Source organism: Lactuca saligna, chromosome 2 (genome assembly GCF_052625555.1).
Source record: "Lactuca saligna cultivar CGN05327 chromosome 2, ASM5262555v1, whole genome shotgun sequence".
Lineage (NCBI taxonomy): Eukaryota > Viridiplantae > Streptophyta > Magnoliopsida > Asterales > Asteraceae > Lactuca > Lactuca saligna.
Window position 1 is genome coordinate 180882825 of NC_136418.1, and position 12711 is coordinate 180895535.

Consider the following 12711-nt stretch of genomic DNA (forward strand, 5'->3'; position numbering starts at 1 on the left):
TTACCGTCGAGATTAAAATGTATATAAGTTTTTAAAGATTTTTATAATTTTTTTTGTGTTTTTTTTTCCAATTATAAGTTAACTATATAACTTATTGGTTAATTAATTTGGAGTTAGCTTGGGTAAAAACTAGAAGCTTTCTAGTTTTTGTATATAAGTTTTTAAACAATTTTATAGTTTTTTTTTTGTGTTTTTTTTTTTTCAATTTATAAAAATAATGTATATTTTTTTCAATTATAGCATCCTACTTATAAGAAAACCACATACTTTTAAATACGTATTATGTTGTTGTGTTGTATTTTTTACCGTCGAGATTAAAATGTATATAAGTTTTTAAAGATTTTTATAATTTTTTTTGTGTTTTTTTTTTCCAATTATAAGTTAACTATATAACTTATTGGTTAATTAATTTGAAGTTAGCTTGGGTAAAAACTAGAAGCTTTCTAGTTTTTGTATATAAGTTTTTAAACAATTTTATAGTTTTTTTTGTGTTTTTTTTTCAATTTATAAAAATAATGTATTTTTTTTTTCAATTATAGCATCCTACTTATAAGAAAACCACATACTTTTACATACGTATTATGTTGTTGTGTTGTATTTTTTACCCTCGAGATTAAAATGTATATAAGTTTTTAAAGATTTTTATAATTTTTTTTGTGTTTTTTTTTCCAATTATAAGTTAACTATATAACTTATTGGTTAATTAATTTGGAGTTAGCTTGGGTAAAAACTAGAAGCTTTCTAGTTTTTGTATATAAGTTTTTAAACAATTTTATAGTTTTTTTTTGTGTTTTTTTTTTCAAATTATAAAAATAATGTATTTTTTTTTTATTTCAATTATAGCATCCTACTTATACCAAAACCACATAGTTTTACATAATACATAAGAAGGTGAAATTCACATACTTTTACATACATATACCACATATACATCAAATACAAATACACACAAAATAACATCCTATTTAAACCAAATACACATAATTTCACATATATATACATAATAACATCCTATTTATACCAAATACAAAAGTTTCATAATCATATATCACATTTACAACAAACATACATACATTCACATACACACAATAACATTCTACTTATAACAAATACATATAACTTCTACTAATATACCACATATACATCAAACACACATACATTGGAATATATATACCAAATTCACATATATTCAAACAAATACAAAATATACAATCCAATTTTCACATATGACAATTATCACATAATTTCACATATAAATACAACTTGAAGCTATACAACTAATTGCAATTAAATAACCACAAACAAAAAATTGAATAACTTGCTTCTAATCCAAAACAATACCACCAAAAACAAAAATATGAACAATTTATTATCATTCAATCACTACATAAAGCTACAAATCAAAATTCATACAAAATAAAAAAGAAATCATAAAAAAAAACTTACCTTTCTTCAACAAATGGAGGCACCTACAAATTGATCACAAAGCTTTAACCACTTGCTTGGAACAATGCTTCTAATCCAAAACAACACCACCAAAAATAAAGAACATGAGCAATTTATTATCATTCATACAACACAAAAATGAAATCATCAAAATAAAACTTACCTTTCTTCAAGAAATGGAGGTAGAAATTGATCCCAAAGCTTTAACCACACCTAGGGACACTTGCTTGGAACAATGAGGGGAGAAATTTGCTAGAAAGAAGGAGATTGAAGAAGAAATCGGAAAAATGGTGAAGGAACTCAAAGCAAACAGAAAGGGAAATGAAGAAGGTACTGTAATCTGCGTGCGTTTTTTTTTTATCTGGGATCATCAATAGCGGCGACACCTTTAGCGGCGACGCGAGGTCAATACCGGCGACAATTGTTAATAGCGGCGACAAACTGGAGGGAAGGGTACCGCGTCATTTTTAGCACACAATTAGCGGCGACTTTTTTAGAGTTTTAGCGGCGACATGCGTGTCGCCGGTATTAGGTTAGACCGGATAAGGCACCCCACCCGTTGGATTGGATATCTCATCGAATGGTTGAGATGCAATGTAGGGGGAAAGTGCGGATTCGGGTGACAACCGTTTAGCGGCGACTATTGGCTTTACCGGCGACTCTAGCTATAGTCGCCGGTAAAGCCAATAGTCGCCGCTAAAAGTGTCGCCGCTAAAGGATATATTTCTTGTAGTGATTGTAGTTTAAACGTTCAGTTTATTCCTACCTATCAAACTGTGGGGGCGTATTCAAGTTATTATATTATTATTAGTTTCATTAACCCAATTTATACCCATGTATAGTGTTATGTTTAGCTTAATGTACCATGTATATATTGTGAATGGTTTAATGAAATCAACATGGGAAATTATGGGCTCTAATAGTTTTAATAGTTTTAGGGTAAATGAACGTAGTACTTAGTTCAATTATTATATTTGTTTGCACATGATGATCAAATTCCTTTGAAGTAGAATACACTCATCATAGTTCATGGAATCAAGAAAATACTAGTAAATGTTGTTATCAAGACGAAATCGATAGTGATGCCATGCCAACCTCGACACACCCCTTTATAGTTCTTCTACATACATTCCCCTTTCCAGCAATTCATTTTAATATTTGCATCATTACTTCATAAATAACACATTAAAGATCCAGTAATCCTTGTCACTGCAGAACCTCAAAGGTCACTGAGTGGGCCGGCGTTTAACCTTTTAAACTCCATAATTAGATGAACTGTTCAACAGGTGACGTTTTGCATAAGCTTAATGTGATGTATCGACTTGGATGGTGATCAAATTAAAGTATTGTTTTGAATAAATAAGGATATAATGGAAAACTTGTTTGGTGAAAGATGATGTTTTTGGGGGTAGGAAAAAGTTGGCAATGTAGTCTGCAATTATATTCCTACAGAAATCAGAAAAAACGTTTGAATATAGACAAGTAAGATGCCACCATTTCAAGCAATCATGACCTTAGACCAAATTCAGTCACATCTCATAGCTTCTGAAAGAGAGAACACGTTAAAATAATGCAAACAGATGGAATTCGATACGTCGCAATCGTTAGGGTTTTCTGAAAGAGAGGAGACAATGCTCTAATGAAGACAAAACAGAAGATAGGGTAGATAGAGAAGAAAATTAAATTTATCTTTTGTTTTCATTTTTTTATAAGATCTTAATCAACATGAAAACAAATCAAGATTGTATCTTTATGATTCAAGTTGAAGGGTACACGTTATGTCATTCATTTATATGGACCGAGTGACGGAGCCAAAAAAAAAAAGGATATTCAAGAAGTCTCTTAATTTTACTATTTTTGATTAATGAAATTATTTAAATTTTGATATAACATCACTAACTATTAATTAAACGTTTCTGAACCCATTTGTATCCGATTTGTAGATTTTCGAGGCATATATAAAAGCAAAAGAAAATTAATTATAGAAGTCTACAGAATTAAAAATGACGATATACACAGAAATTAAGTCAGATTTATTATTTATAAAATGCGAAGTCATACGTTTAACAGAATCTAAAGATGATACAGATGGATTAATCTGTCATAAATATTTGATAATTAAATATACTCAACATCGTCTCACCAGTTTTTCACTAATGGAGAAGAATCTAGTCTTATTTGTCGTCAATCATATATTAAATTGAAGAGAAAAAAAAAAGCATAAAAAATTAAATCTATTAACCGAAATAGGAGACATTATCGTTGGTGATGGTGCTGTAATCTGTGGTGGTGGACGGTGGGGTGTACATGGAAGAAGAGGAGGAAGCAGGAGGAGGTGGAGGAGGAGGCGGCGGTGGTAGAGGTGATGGTGGAGGCGGCGGAGGTGGTGGTGGAGTTGTTACAGGGACAGCGCCAGTAGAAAACAAAGCTAAATGATGAGAAGGAATAATATGATGATCATGGTGGGTTTCAGTATACTTGTATCTTAGAATCTCAGCTCTTACTGCATTCAACTCAGCTTGTAGAGATTGTACTTGATGTTGTAAAGCAGAAATGGCACCCATGCATCCGTAAACCGGATCTCTTAGCCTTACATTTGCTTCGTAAACAAGACTATTGGCTGCATCGGCTCTTTGATTTTCCGGTACTTCCTAAATTAAATATCGTCACAAGATAAACATTCAAAACCAATATTAGATCTATATTAATTATTAATTAACCAGAAATTAAATATATATATTTTTTATCTTTTTCCTACCCACATAAAATGTGACAAGTGTTATATTTAAATAAACTTAAGGACGTTTTAAGGCACTTATTTCAAATATATAAGAAGATAATTTGGAAGAAAAGTAGAAGTATGTTTAATTTCTCATAATTAATAGCTTCCAAAATTATCATCACAATTTGAACAATATGTTGGCCATAAAAAGATATTTATTATCAAGAAATTAATATTAGCTTGAAACTGCCACATACGATTAAAACATAAACTAACATATGAAGACAACATATTTCACCAACTTAGAAATTAATCTCTTTGCACAACATTAATTCACACTCAGAAAGGTTACCATGACACATATTTAATCCTTTGAAAAAAAAATATTTAGTCGGTGTGTGGAATATATGGAAGTTAGTGCTACACATCTTAGAGAAATTAGGGTTTTAGTATAGAACAGTCGACTTGTATAAATATGTTACAAGTTAGTGATGCATAAAGATCAAGCTACATCGATCATACCATGAGCAACTTGGAGACATTGCTGGCTCCGAAAACTTTGTGAACAGATGCAAACTTTTGAGGTTCATGAGGGGAAAAATAAGGTGAAAACGGGCACTCTTGAGCACATCTACGGCGTAATAGCTTACACGCAGCACAAGGAGTGATGGTGTTTAGGGTTCCAGGAAGCCCTAACATATGTCTCCTTCCCAATTGATATGATGCATCGATGTCTCTCTTGATCTTCTTCCCTATCTCATCAAATCTCTCCCTACAAAAACATATGTATAACAAACCCAGAAAATATCATATTAATAAAAAAAAACCAATATACCATGACAATAAATGTGATTAGGGGTTCTTGTTCCTATCACATAAGCGTTTATCATGAAATTTGTAGATCAAAGGAAACAACTTTAAAGACTACCAGAAGAGCTATTGTTCAATATTCATATAAGAGAGCTTGTATAGAGAGTAAGAGCTAGACCTTTCTCTGGACATTCAGGCATGCTATCTGCAGATGTAGCTAGAGAGAGATATATGGGTAGAGAGAGAGAGAGAGAGAGGGAAGGAAGGAAGAAAGGAAAGAGGGAGAGAGATTGTGAAGGGGAGAAGGCTAGAAAGAAATACTAGTTTTTGAAGAGGGTGGGTTTAAGGGGTGCTTAAAAGGCAAGAAAACCAGAAAAAGGGAAAATTAATGGAGGTGTAAAACAATATATAAAAGCCAAAAACAACCAATACATAGTACTGCTAGCTGTTACTGATGTACGAATGATAGGATTCAGTCCCACATAGTATCATTCAACTCTCTGCAAACATATCAAGCTTCAGTCTGAGTTATATGGAGGAGCATCATGAATCATTCATCATATCAATGGCTACTGATCAAGAAACTGGTTTGTAGAGAGAGAAAGAGAAAGAAATAGTATGATATAGTAATAAGGTGATCAGATACTTTCATCACTGTCACATCAGTGCGAGCTGCCCCCCCCCCCCCCCCCCCCCCCTCTCTCTCTCTCTCGTTGCTCACGTGTGGATCGGAGCCATTTTATAATAAATTAACTGTTTTTTAACTTTATAATAACATAATTTAGCTTATCTTAGCTTCATTGACAAATTCCTTTTCTTTTCTTTTTTGGTTTTCTTTCATTGACCAAGAAGAATGAACGAATATGACCTTGTGTCGCTATTTATAGAATCCGTCCAATTCTAATTACATGGCATCGTAAGATCTCGATAATATGTCTCTTCTGATTCGAAAACCAACAATTGATAAACGACTCCCATACTTTAATTCCGTGCAGCTGACTTGATTCTATATGACATGGTATTTCAACCACGTCTAGCGATAGGTTTATTCAAGACACTTAAACCTTTAATTTACTCTTTTGCATTAAAAGATAGAATGAATAAACATGAGCATCAACTGGATACCAAGTTTCTTGTAAACTTCAAAGAGCACTTATTTTAATAATGAGTACATATTTTGGATCCAACCAAAATTAAATACTCCGTGTGGATTCCGCCATCGTTTTGACATCAATCATTCCTTTCCTCATTTACTATTGAGTAATATGAAATCCATACATTTTCAATAATAATCATTAAAAATGTATCCTCATTTACTATTGAGTAATATGAAATCCATACATTTTCAATAATAATCATTAAAAATGTATCTTAAAAAGTATATCATATGAAAAAACGTGTTTTATAATGTACACAACGATCTTTCTCCTCAAACAATAGAAAGTTGAAACAACATCCATTGTGACAAAATATGTATCTTTATTTCAAAGCTTACCCAATTACCCTTGAATATGATTCTCATTATAATTTTTTATTTTTTATTTTATTATTTTTTTTAGGGCAATGTAATCCACTCTCAAACTATTCCTTAATATCACCTATGTTCCCGATAAAACTTAAACCCTCGATCTCAAGAAAAAAAAAAAAAAAAAAAACAACAACATTTGATACAGTTGGGCTACAAAAACATGACACTTTTCTTTAGAAACTACACATGAAATTTTTTCGTGGTTATATTCACACAGAATATGAGAATACCGACCGGTAACACTACAAGAAAATCACCCTTTAGCAGAGACGCTATTACCGATGACGGAGGCCTTTAGTGGCGACTCTAGAGATTGTCGCTCCTAAAAGCCCATATCACCAGTAATAGCGTCGCCGCTAAAGGGTGATCACCCGAATCCGTGTTTTCCCCTTCCGTTAAATCTAAACTGTTCGATCAAATATTCAATCCAACGGTTGGGGTCCCTTATCCAAACTAACCTAATACCGGCGACATATGTGTCGCCGCTAAAGGTTGAAATTGTCGCCGCTAATAATTCATTAAAAAATGACGCGGTACCCTTCCCTTCAGATTGTCGCCGCTATTGATAAGTGTCGCCTGTAATACCCTATTTGTCGCCGCTAAAGGTGTCGATCGTAAAGCCTCTCGCAGATCAAAATACGTACGCAGTAGACTTCATTCTTCCATATTCTGCTTTCTGTTTACCTTTGCCCCTTCCAACTTCTTCCGAGTTCATCTTCAATTTGCTTGTTCCATCCCGATTTCTTCCACATTGTGTCTTATTAAGGATATTAAGGATGAAGGTGTGATTTGGGACTGATTTTTAACTCAATTTCTTGAAGAAAGGTAATTTGATTTGATAATTTCCTTGTTAATTTGTATGTTAACACTGAAAAAGTGTTGATTAAATTTCTAAGATTTGGTAATTTAATTTGTATCTTACCCTTGCAAATATTGTTGAAGAAATTTGTGACATCTTGGATGGCTCCCATGTTTTGTTGGAGGATATTTGACCTTACAAGCAAGGAAACATCATCTTTACTGTCGATTTGTAGCTTCATCGGGTGAATAACAGTTTTTCCGGCTACATATCCATTGATTTCCGCCACTACAGGTTTTATTATTTCATTCTTTTGTAAATTTGGTATTTGTATGTGAAAATTGTCATATGTGAAAATTGTGTGTATATTTAATATGTGATGTTTGTGGTATATGAGTATTTGGTAGAACTATATATATGATATGTGAAATTATATATATTTGTTATAAGTAGGATGTTATTGTGTGTATGTGAATGTATGCATGTTTGTTGTAAATGTGGTATATGATTGTGAAATTTTTGTATTTGGTATAAATAGGATCTTATTATCTATATATGTGAAATTATGTGTATTTGGTTTAAGTAGGATGCTATTTTGTGTGTATGTGAATGTATTTGCATTTGGTGTATATGTGGTATATGTATGTAAAAGTATATGAATTTCATGTTCTTATGTATTATGTAAAAGTTTATGGTTTTGGTATAAGTAGGATGTTATAGTTGGAAAAAAATTATTGTTATAATTGCAAAAAAAAAAAAAAACTAAAAAAAAAAAGTTATAAAATTTTTATGATCCTATACACATATTCATGTGTGTATTGGATATTTTTTGGGGGTTTGAACTTTGAATGATTATCCCTTTTTTAAATCATGTCATTTTAATTATTATGGTAAAGTGTTAAGAATCACGTTTTAATGTTTGAATAAATGTGAATATAATAAAATTATAATGATTATTTAAAAACCAAATTGTCAATATGTACTAAAACAAATATGATTTTTAGGAAAACGATAAAAATTACTTATCAAACATGTCTTAAATACTTTTAAGTCATATTTCTTCTTATTAATAATTTTATTAATAATAAAAAAATAAGAATAAAAAATTGCAAAATAATATTAGTAACAACTTTACACAATAAGATTATTATAACTGACAAAAATAAATCAGCACTCTAAAACCAAAAATTATTGCTACAAACTCTTTTTAGTAATTAATTTTTTAGTGATTAACTTTTCCAAAATCATCCAACCCTGAAATAACGTATTTATATATGTTATAAATAAAAAATATATTTTTTTTAATCTCGACGGTAAATTACAAATACTAGAAAGAACAACATATTTATAATGTTATAAATTATATATATATATATATATATATATATATATATATATATATATATATATATATATATCGACGGTAAATTTAAAATATATATATTTCAAGTTTCTACCCAAGCTGACCCCAAATTAACCAATAAGTTATATAGTTAACTTATAATATTCAAATTAACTTCTAATGTTATATTTCGATAGTTTGATATTTATATTTAATACTTACAACTTTTTCCTATATAAATTACAAGTAATTATAATTAAAATTAATTAAAAAAAAGCATAAATAAAAAATTTTAATTTAATTTTTAATTTTTTTTATTCTTTTAATTGTAAAAAATGTGGATTGGAAAAAAAAAACAATGCTAATTTTGTATACTAAACTCTAAACTCAAAATTATATTTCAGCAACATCATGTCTATTGATAAAAGTTGGACTACTAATTCATATTGAAACCATCTTGAGTCCCAAGCAGGACTCAAATCTTTTATCGAGAAGTCCAAGTCACACCTTGATAGTAATGGTAAAATCAGATGTGCGTGTGAAAAATTTGATAACCGTTACTTCAAGTACCCGACTGCAGTTGAACGCCATATATTTATAAATGGTTTCAGTAAGTCGTATAAAATTTGGATCTATCATGGTGAATCTTTTATTCCTTGACTCATCTTGCCAAGTAACAAAATGGTCCATTTAATCGACGATGTGATGTGGGAGTCGAGAGAAAATGATACCAACCTTGATGAAGTAACCTCAAATACAAGGGGTAGCAGTGTGGATGATGATTTTGCACAGTTGTTGGAAGAAATGGAAACTAAATTGTATCCTGGTTGCATCTTTTCTTCCCTTGAGTTTCTAGCAAAGTTAATGCATATCAAGGTGAACAACAAATGGACTGATAGTTCATTTGATCAACTCCTTGAGTTGTTGCAATTAGCATTTCCCAAAGGTAATAAGGTTCCCCTTTCACATTATCTAGCCAAAAAGAAACTAAAGTATATTGGCATGGGGTATGAGTCGATACATGTGTGTAAAAACGATTGTTGTCTCTTTTGGAAAGAACACGATTCAATGCAAGTTTGTCCCGTTTGTAAAGAGAGCCGATGGATCGATAAAAACACCATGGGTAAGAAAGTACCTCATAAGGTGTTACGGTACTTTCCTGTGACCCCTAGACTACGATCTTTATATTGTTCGAGGCACATTGCTAAAAATATGATTTGGCATAGTACCAAACGTTCAGAAGATGGCGAGATGCTTCATCCTGTTGACGGGGAACATTGGCAAGATTTTGATAAAAAATACCCCGACTTCTCGAGTGAAACCCGTAATGTACGCCTAGGTCTTTCAACTGACGGTTTCAATCCATTTGGAAACATGTGTAATCCACATAGCACATGGCCGATCATACTCACCACATACAATCTGCCACCCTGGCTTTGTATGAAAGAATCATCATTCATGTTGACTTTGTTGATTCTACGACCGAAAGCTCCTGGCAAGGATATGGATGTTTTCCTTAGGCCGTTGGTGGAAGAGCTTAAAGATTTGTGGAACTCAGGCGTACGTATTAAAGATGCGACAAGAAACACATTCTTCACGATGAGAGCTATGTTGTTGTGGACAATAAACGATTGGCCAGCTCATAGTAGTCTATCAGGTAGGAGTGGGCAAGGGTATAAAGCATGTGCTACTTGCAATGAAGACACTCCTTCGTACCGTGAAACAAACAAAGTCGTATATATCAGTCATCGTCGTTTCCTAGATGCTAATGATCCGTTAAGAAAGAGGTTTGACTTTAACGGGATGGAAGAGACAAGACTCGCTCCGAGACACTTTAGTAATGATGACATACAAGAGCAACTAGGTCGCCTACTAACTCCTAAACCGGGTAAACATCCTGAGCATGTAGGCGGAGAGCCAAAGCGACAAGATTACAAGTTAAACTGGTTGAAACGAAGCATTTTCTACGAACTCGAATATTGGTATTCTCCACAGTTGAAACACCACTTAGATCTCATGCATGTCCAGAAAAATGTGGACGAGAGTTTGTTAGGTACTCTTCTAATGAACGATAAAAGCAAAGACACATAAAATGCACGAGAGGATTTGAGAATTCTAAACATTGCAAAAAAATGGTGATAAGTTTCATAGACCCCAAGCAAGATACTCTTTCACGAAATCTAGTCGACAACTCTTTTGTCAATTTATAAAAGAGGTTAAACTGTTGGATGGGTTTGGTTCTAACATCAGTAAGAAAGTGAACGATATCAATACTAACATTATTGGGTTGAAATCGCATGACCACCACATTCTTATGCAACGTTTGAAACCGATTGGAGTAATAGGGTTCTTAGATAAAGATACGTATACACCTATTGTAGACCTTTGTACGTTTTTCAAGCAACTTTGTTCCAGAACATTGAAGGTGGAGGATATGAGGAAAGGAAAAGTAGACATTATTGCAATCTTGTGCAACATAGAACTGATTTATCCTCCAACGTTTTTTGACATAATGGTTCATTTACTTTTGCATTTACCTGATGAAGTGATTGCCGGAGGCCCGATATGTATGAGATGGATGTATCCCTTCGAAAGGTATATGAAAAGATTAAAAAACTATTTCAGGAACAAGGCGAAGCCGGAAGGTTCTATAGTTGAGGGTTATGTTGCTGAAAAAGCTTTATCATTTTGTTCGATGTACCTTCAAGATGTAAAGAATCGTCTGGAAAGAAATGAAGATGTTGTCATTGAAAAAACAAAGTTTTGGATGTTTGAGTCTAAATGTCGACCGACCAGTACAACTCAAATCAAAACTCTTAATTTAACGGAAATGCATAACATGGAATGGTTGGTATTGAATAGCTATGAAGAAGTCAGACAATATATCAAGTAATTAATCTTATCTCTAACTTTCATCCTTAATTTTTTTTTTTTTATCTTTTTAAATCTATATCTTTTGGTCATTAACATAGGAAATTCAAATCTAAGCATCCCCAAAGTGATGAAAAGAGAGAATTTTATAATTGGTTTCGTGAAAAGGTAATATAAATTAATAAACAAATTTGTTTCATTAATCTAACGAATACATAATACATATTAATTTATAATTACTAGGTTCATCAAATGAAAATAGTAAACTCTCCAGAATTCTACAAAGAGTTGTCGACTCTTGCAATGGGTCCGCAAATGAATGTTTATTCTTACACCGCATGCATAGTCAATGGTGTTAGGTTTATGGTACTTAGTCGTGACACGCAACGTACAACACAAAACTCTGGGGTTTTAGCGGTGGGTGAGAAAGGCGAGAAATATTATGGCCAGTTAGAAGAGATTATAGAGTTGAGGTATACACATAATTATTCAACTGTACTATTTCGTTGCAAGTGGTTTGATAATCGAACATGAGTTATTTCTAGTGATAATTTCACCAGTATCGACACACGACACGAAGCATACAAAGATGATCAACTCATATATGCTTCACAAGCCAAACAAGTGTTCTACATCAGAGAGCCAAACAATAACCATCAGTGTGTTGTCAAGCATGTTAATCATCGAAGTATTTGGGATCTACCATCGAACGATGACCTTGTTCAAAATGTTGACAATGCCTCACACGAAAATGTAGACAATGTCGATGTACTTCAGAATATCTCTTCATCCGATGCTGCACTTTTATCGAATTTATCATGTACTTTCAAAACATTCCTAGAGTCATTGTTGATGTAGAAAGTGCAACTGAAGTTCCTCCGCCAACTGGTAGATTCAATGATGTTTCTGATTGCGAGATTGATTACGATGAGACCGATTATGATTATGATACCGAAGAAGACACTAAAGGATATGAGGAAGATTCTGATTAGAATAGTTCTTATGTAATGTGTATTTGTAATATGTGTTTGTAATATGAACTTTATTTGGATTTCTAGTTTAAATAGAAATATGTATTCCTATGTAAATGTTTATTTCTATGTAATGTGTATCTGTAATAAAAATTGTATTTGTATATCTTATAATTTTTCAGGAAATGATGAGAATATGGATTTTATTTATGTATACCATGG

The 12711-nt window shown here is 32.2% G+C and overlaps 2 protein-coding genes across 2 annotated transcripts; one reads left to right on the forward strand and one right to left on the reverse strand.

The window, feature by feature from the left end:
- Positions 1-3458: 3458 nt before the first annotated feature.
- LBD15 (LOB domain-containing protein 15) lies at positions 3459-5588 on the reverse strand. Its single transcript, XM_078977072.1, has 3 exons — positions 5157-5588; positions 4691-4940; positions 3459-4097 (listed from the first exon to the last, which is right to left on the reverse strand). The coding sequence occupies exons 1-3, from the start codon at positions 5168-5170 to the stop codon at positions 3684-3686; spliced, it is 678 nt and encodes a 225-aa protein (XP_078833198.1). The 5' UTR covers positions 5171-5588; the 3' UTR covers positions 3459-3683.
- A 3740-nt stretch (positions 5589-9328) lies between these two features.
- On the forward strand, positions 9329-12510 carry LOC145030456 (uncharacterized). The gene is made up of 5 exons (XM_078978822.1): positions 9329-10700; positions 10861-11536; positions 11620-11686; positions 11762-11991; positions 12360-12510. Exons 1-5 carry the CDS (start codon positions 9329-9331, stop codon positions 12508-12510), a joined length of 2496 nt encoding a protein of 831 aa, XP_078834948.1.
- The last annotated feature ends 201 nt before the right edge of the window (positions 12511-12711 follow it).

Excerpts from the sequence above, each read along its gene's own strand:
- LOC145030456 (XM_078978822.1), top strand. The coding sequence starts at position 9,329 with ATGGTCCATTTAATCGACGATGTGATGTGGGAGTCGAGAGAAAATGAT. Across the intron at positions 10,701-10,860 it reads TGTGGACGAGAGTTTGTTAG|AGGTTAAACTGTTGGATGGG; the intron begins GTACTCTTCTAA and ends AATTTATAAAAG. Across the intron at positions 11,537-11,619 it reads GAAGTCAGACAATATATCAA|GAAATTCAAATCTAAGCATC; the intron begins GTAATTAATCTT and ends TCATTAACATAG.
- LBD15 (XM_078977072.1), bottom strand. Across the intron at positions 4,098-4,690 it reads ATGTCTCCAAGTTGCTCATG|GAAGTACCGGAAAATCAAAG; the intron begins GTATGATCGATG and ends TATTTAATTTAG.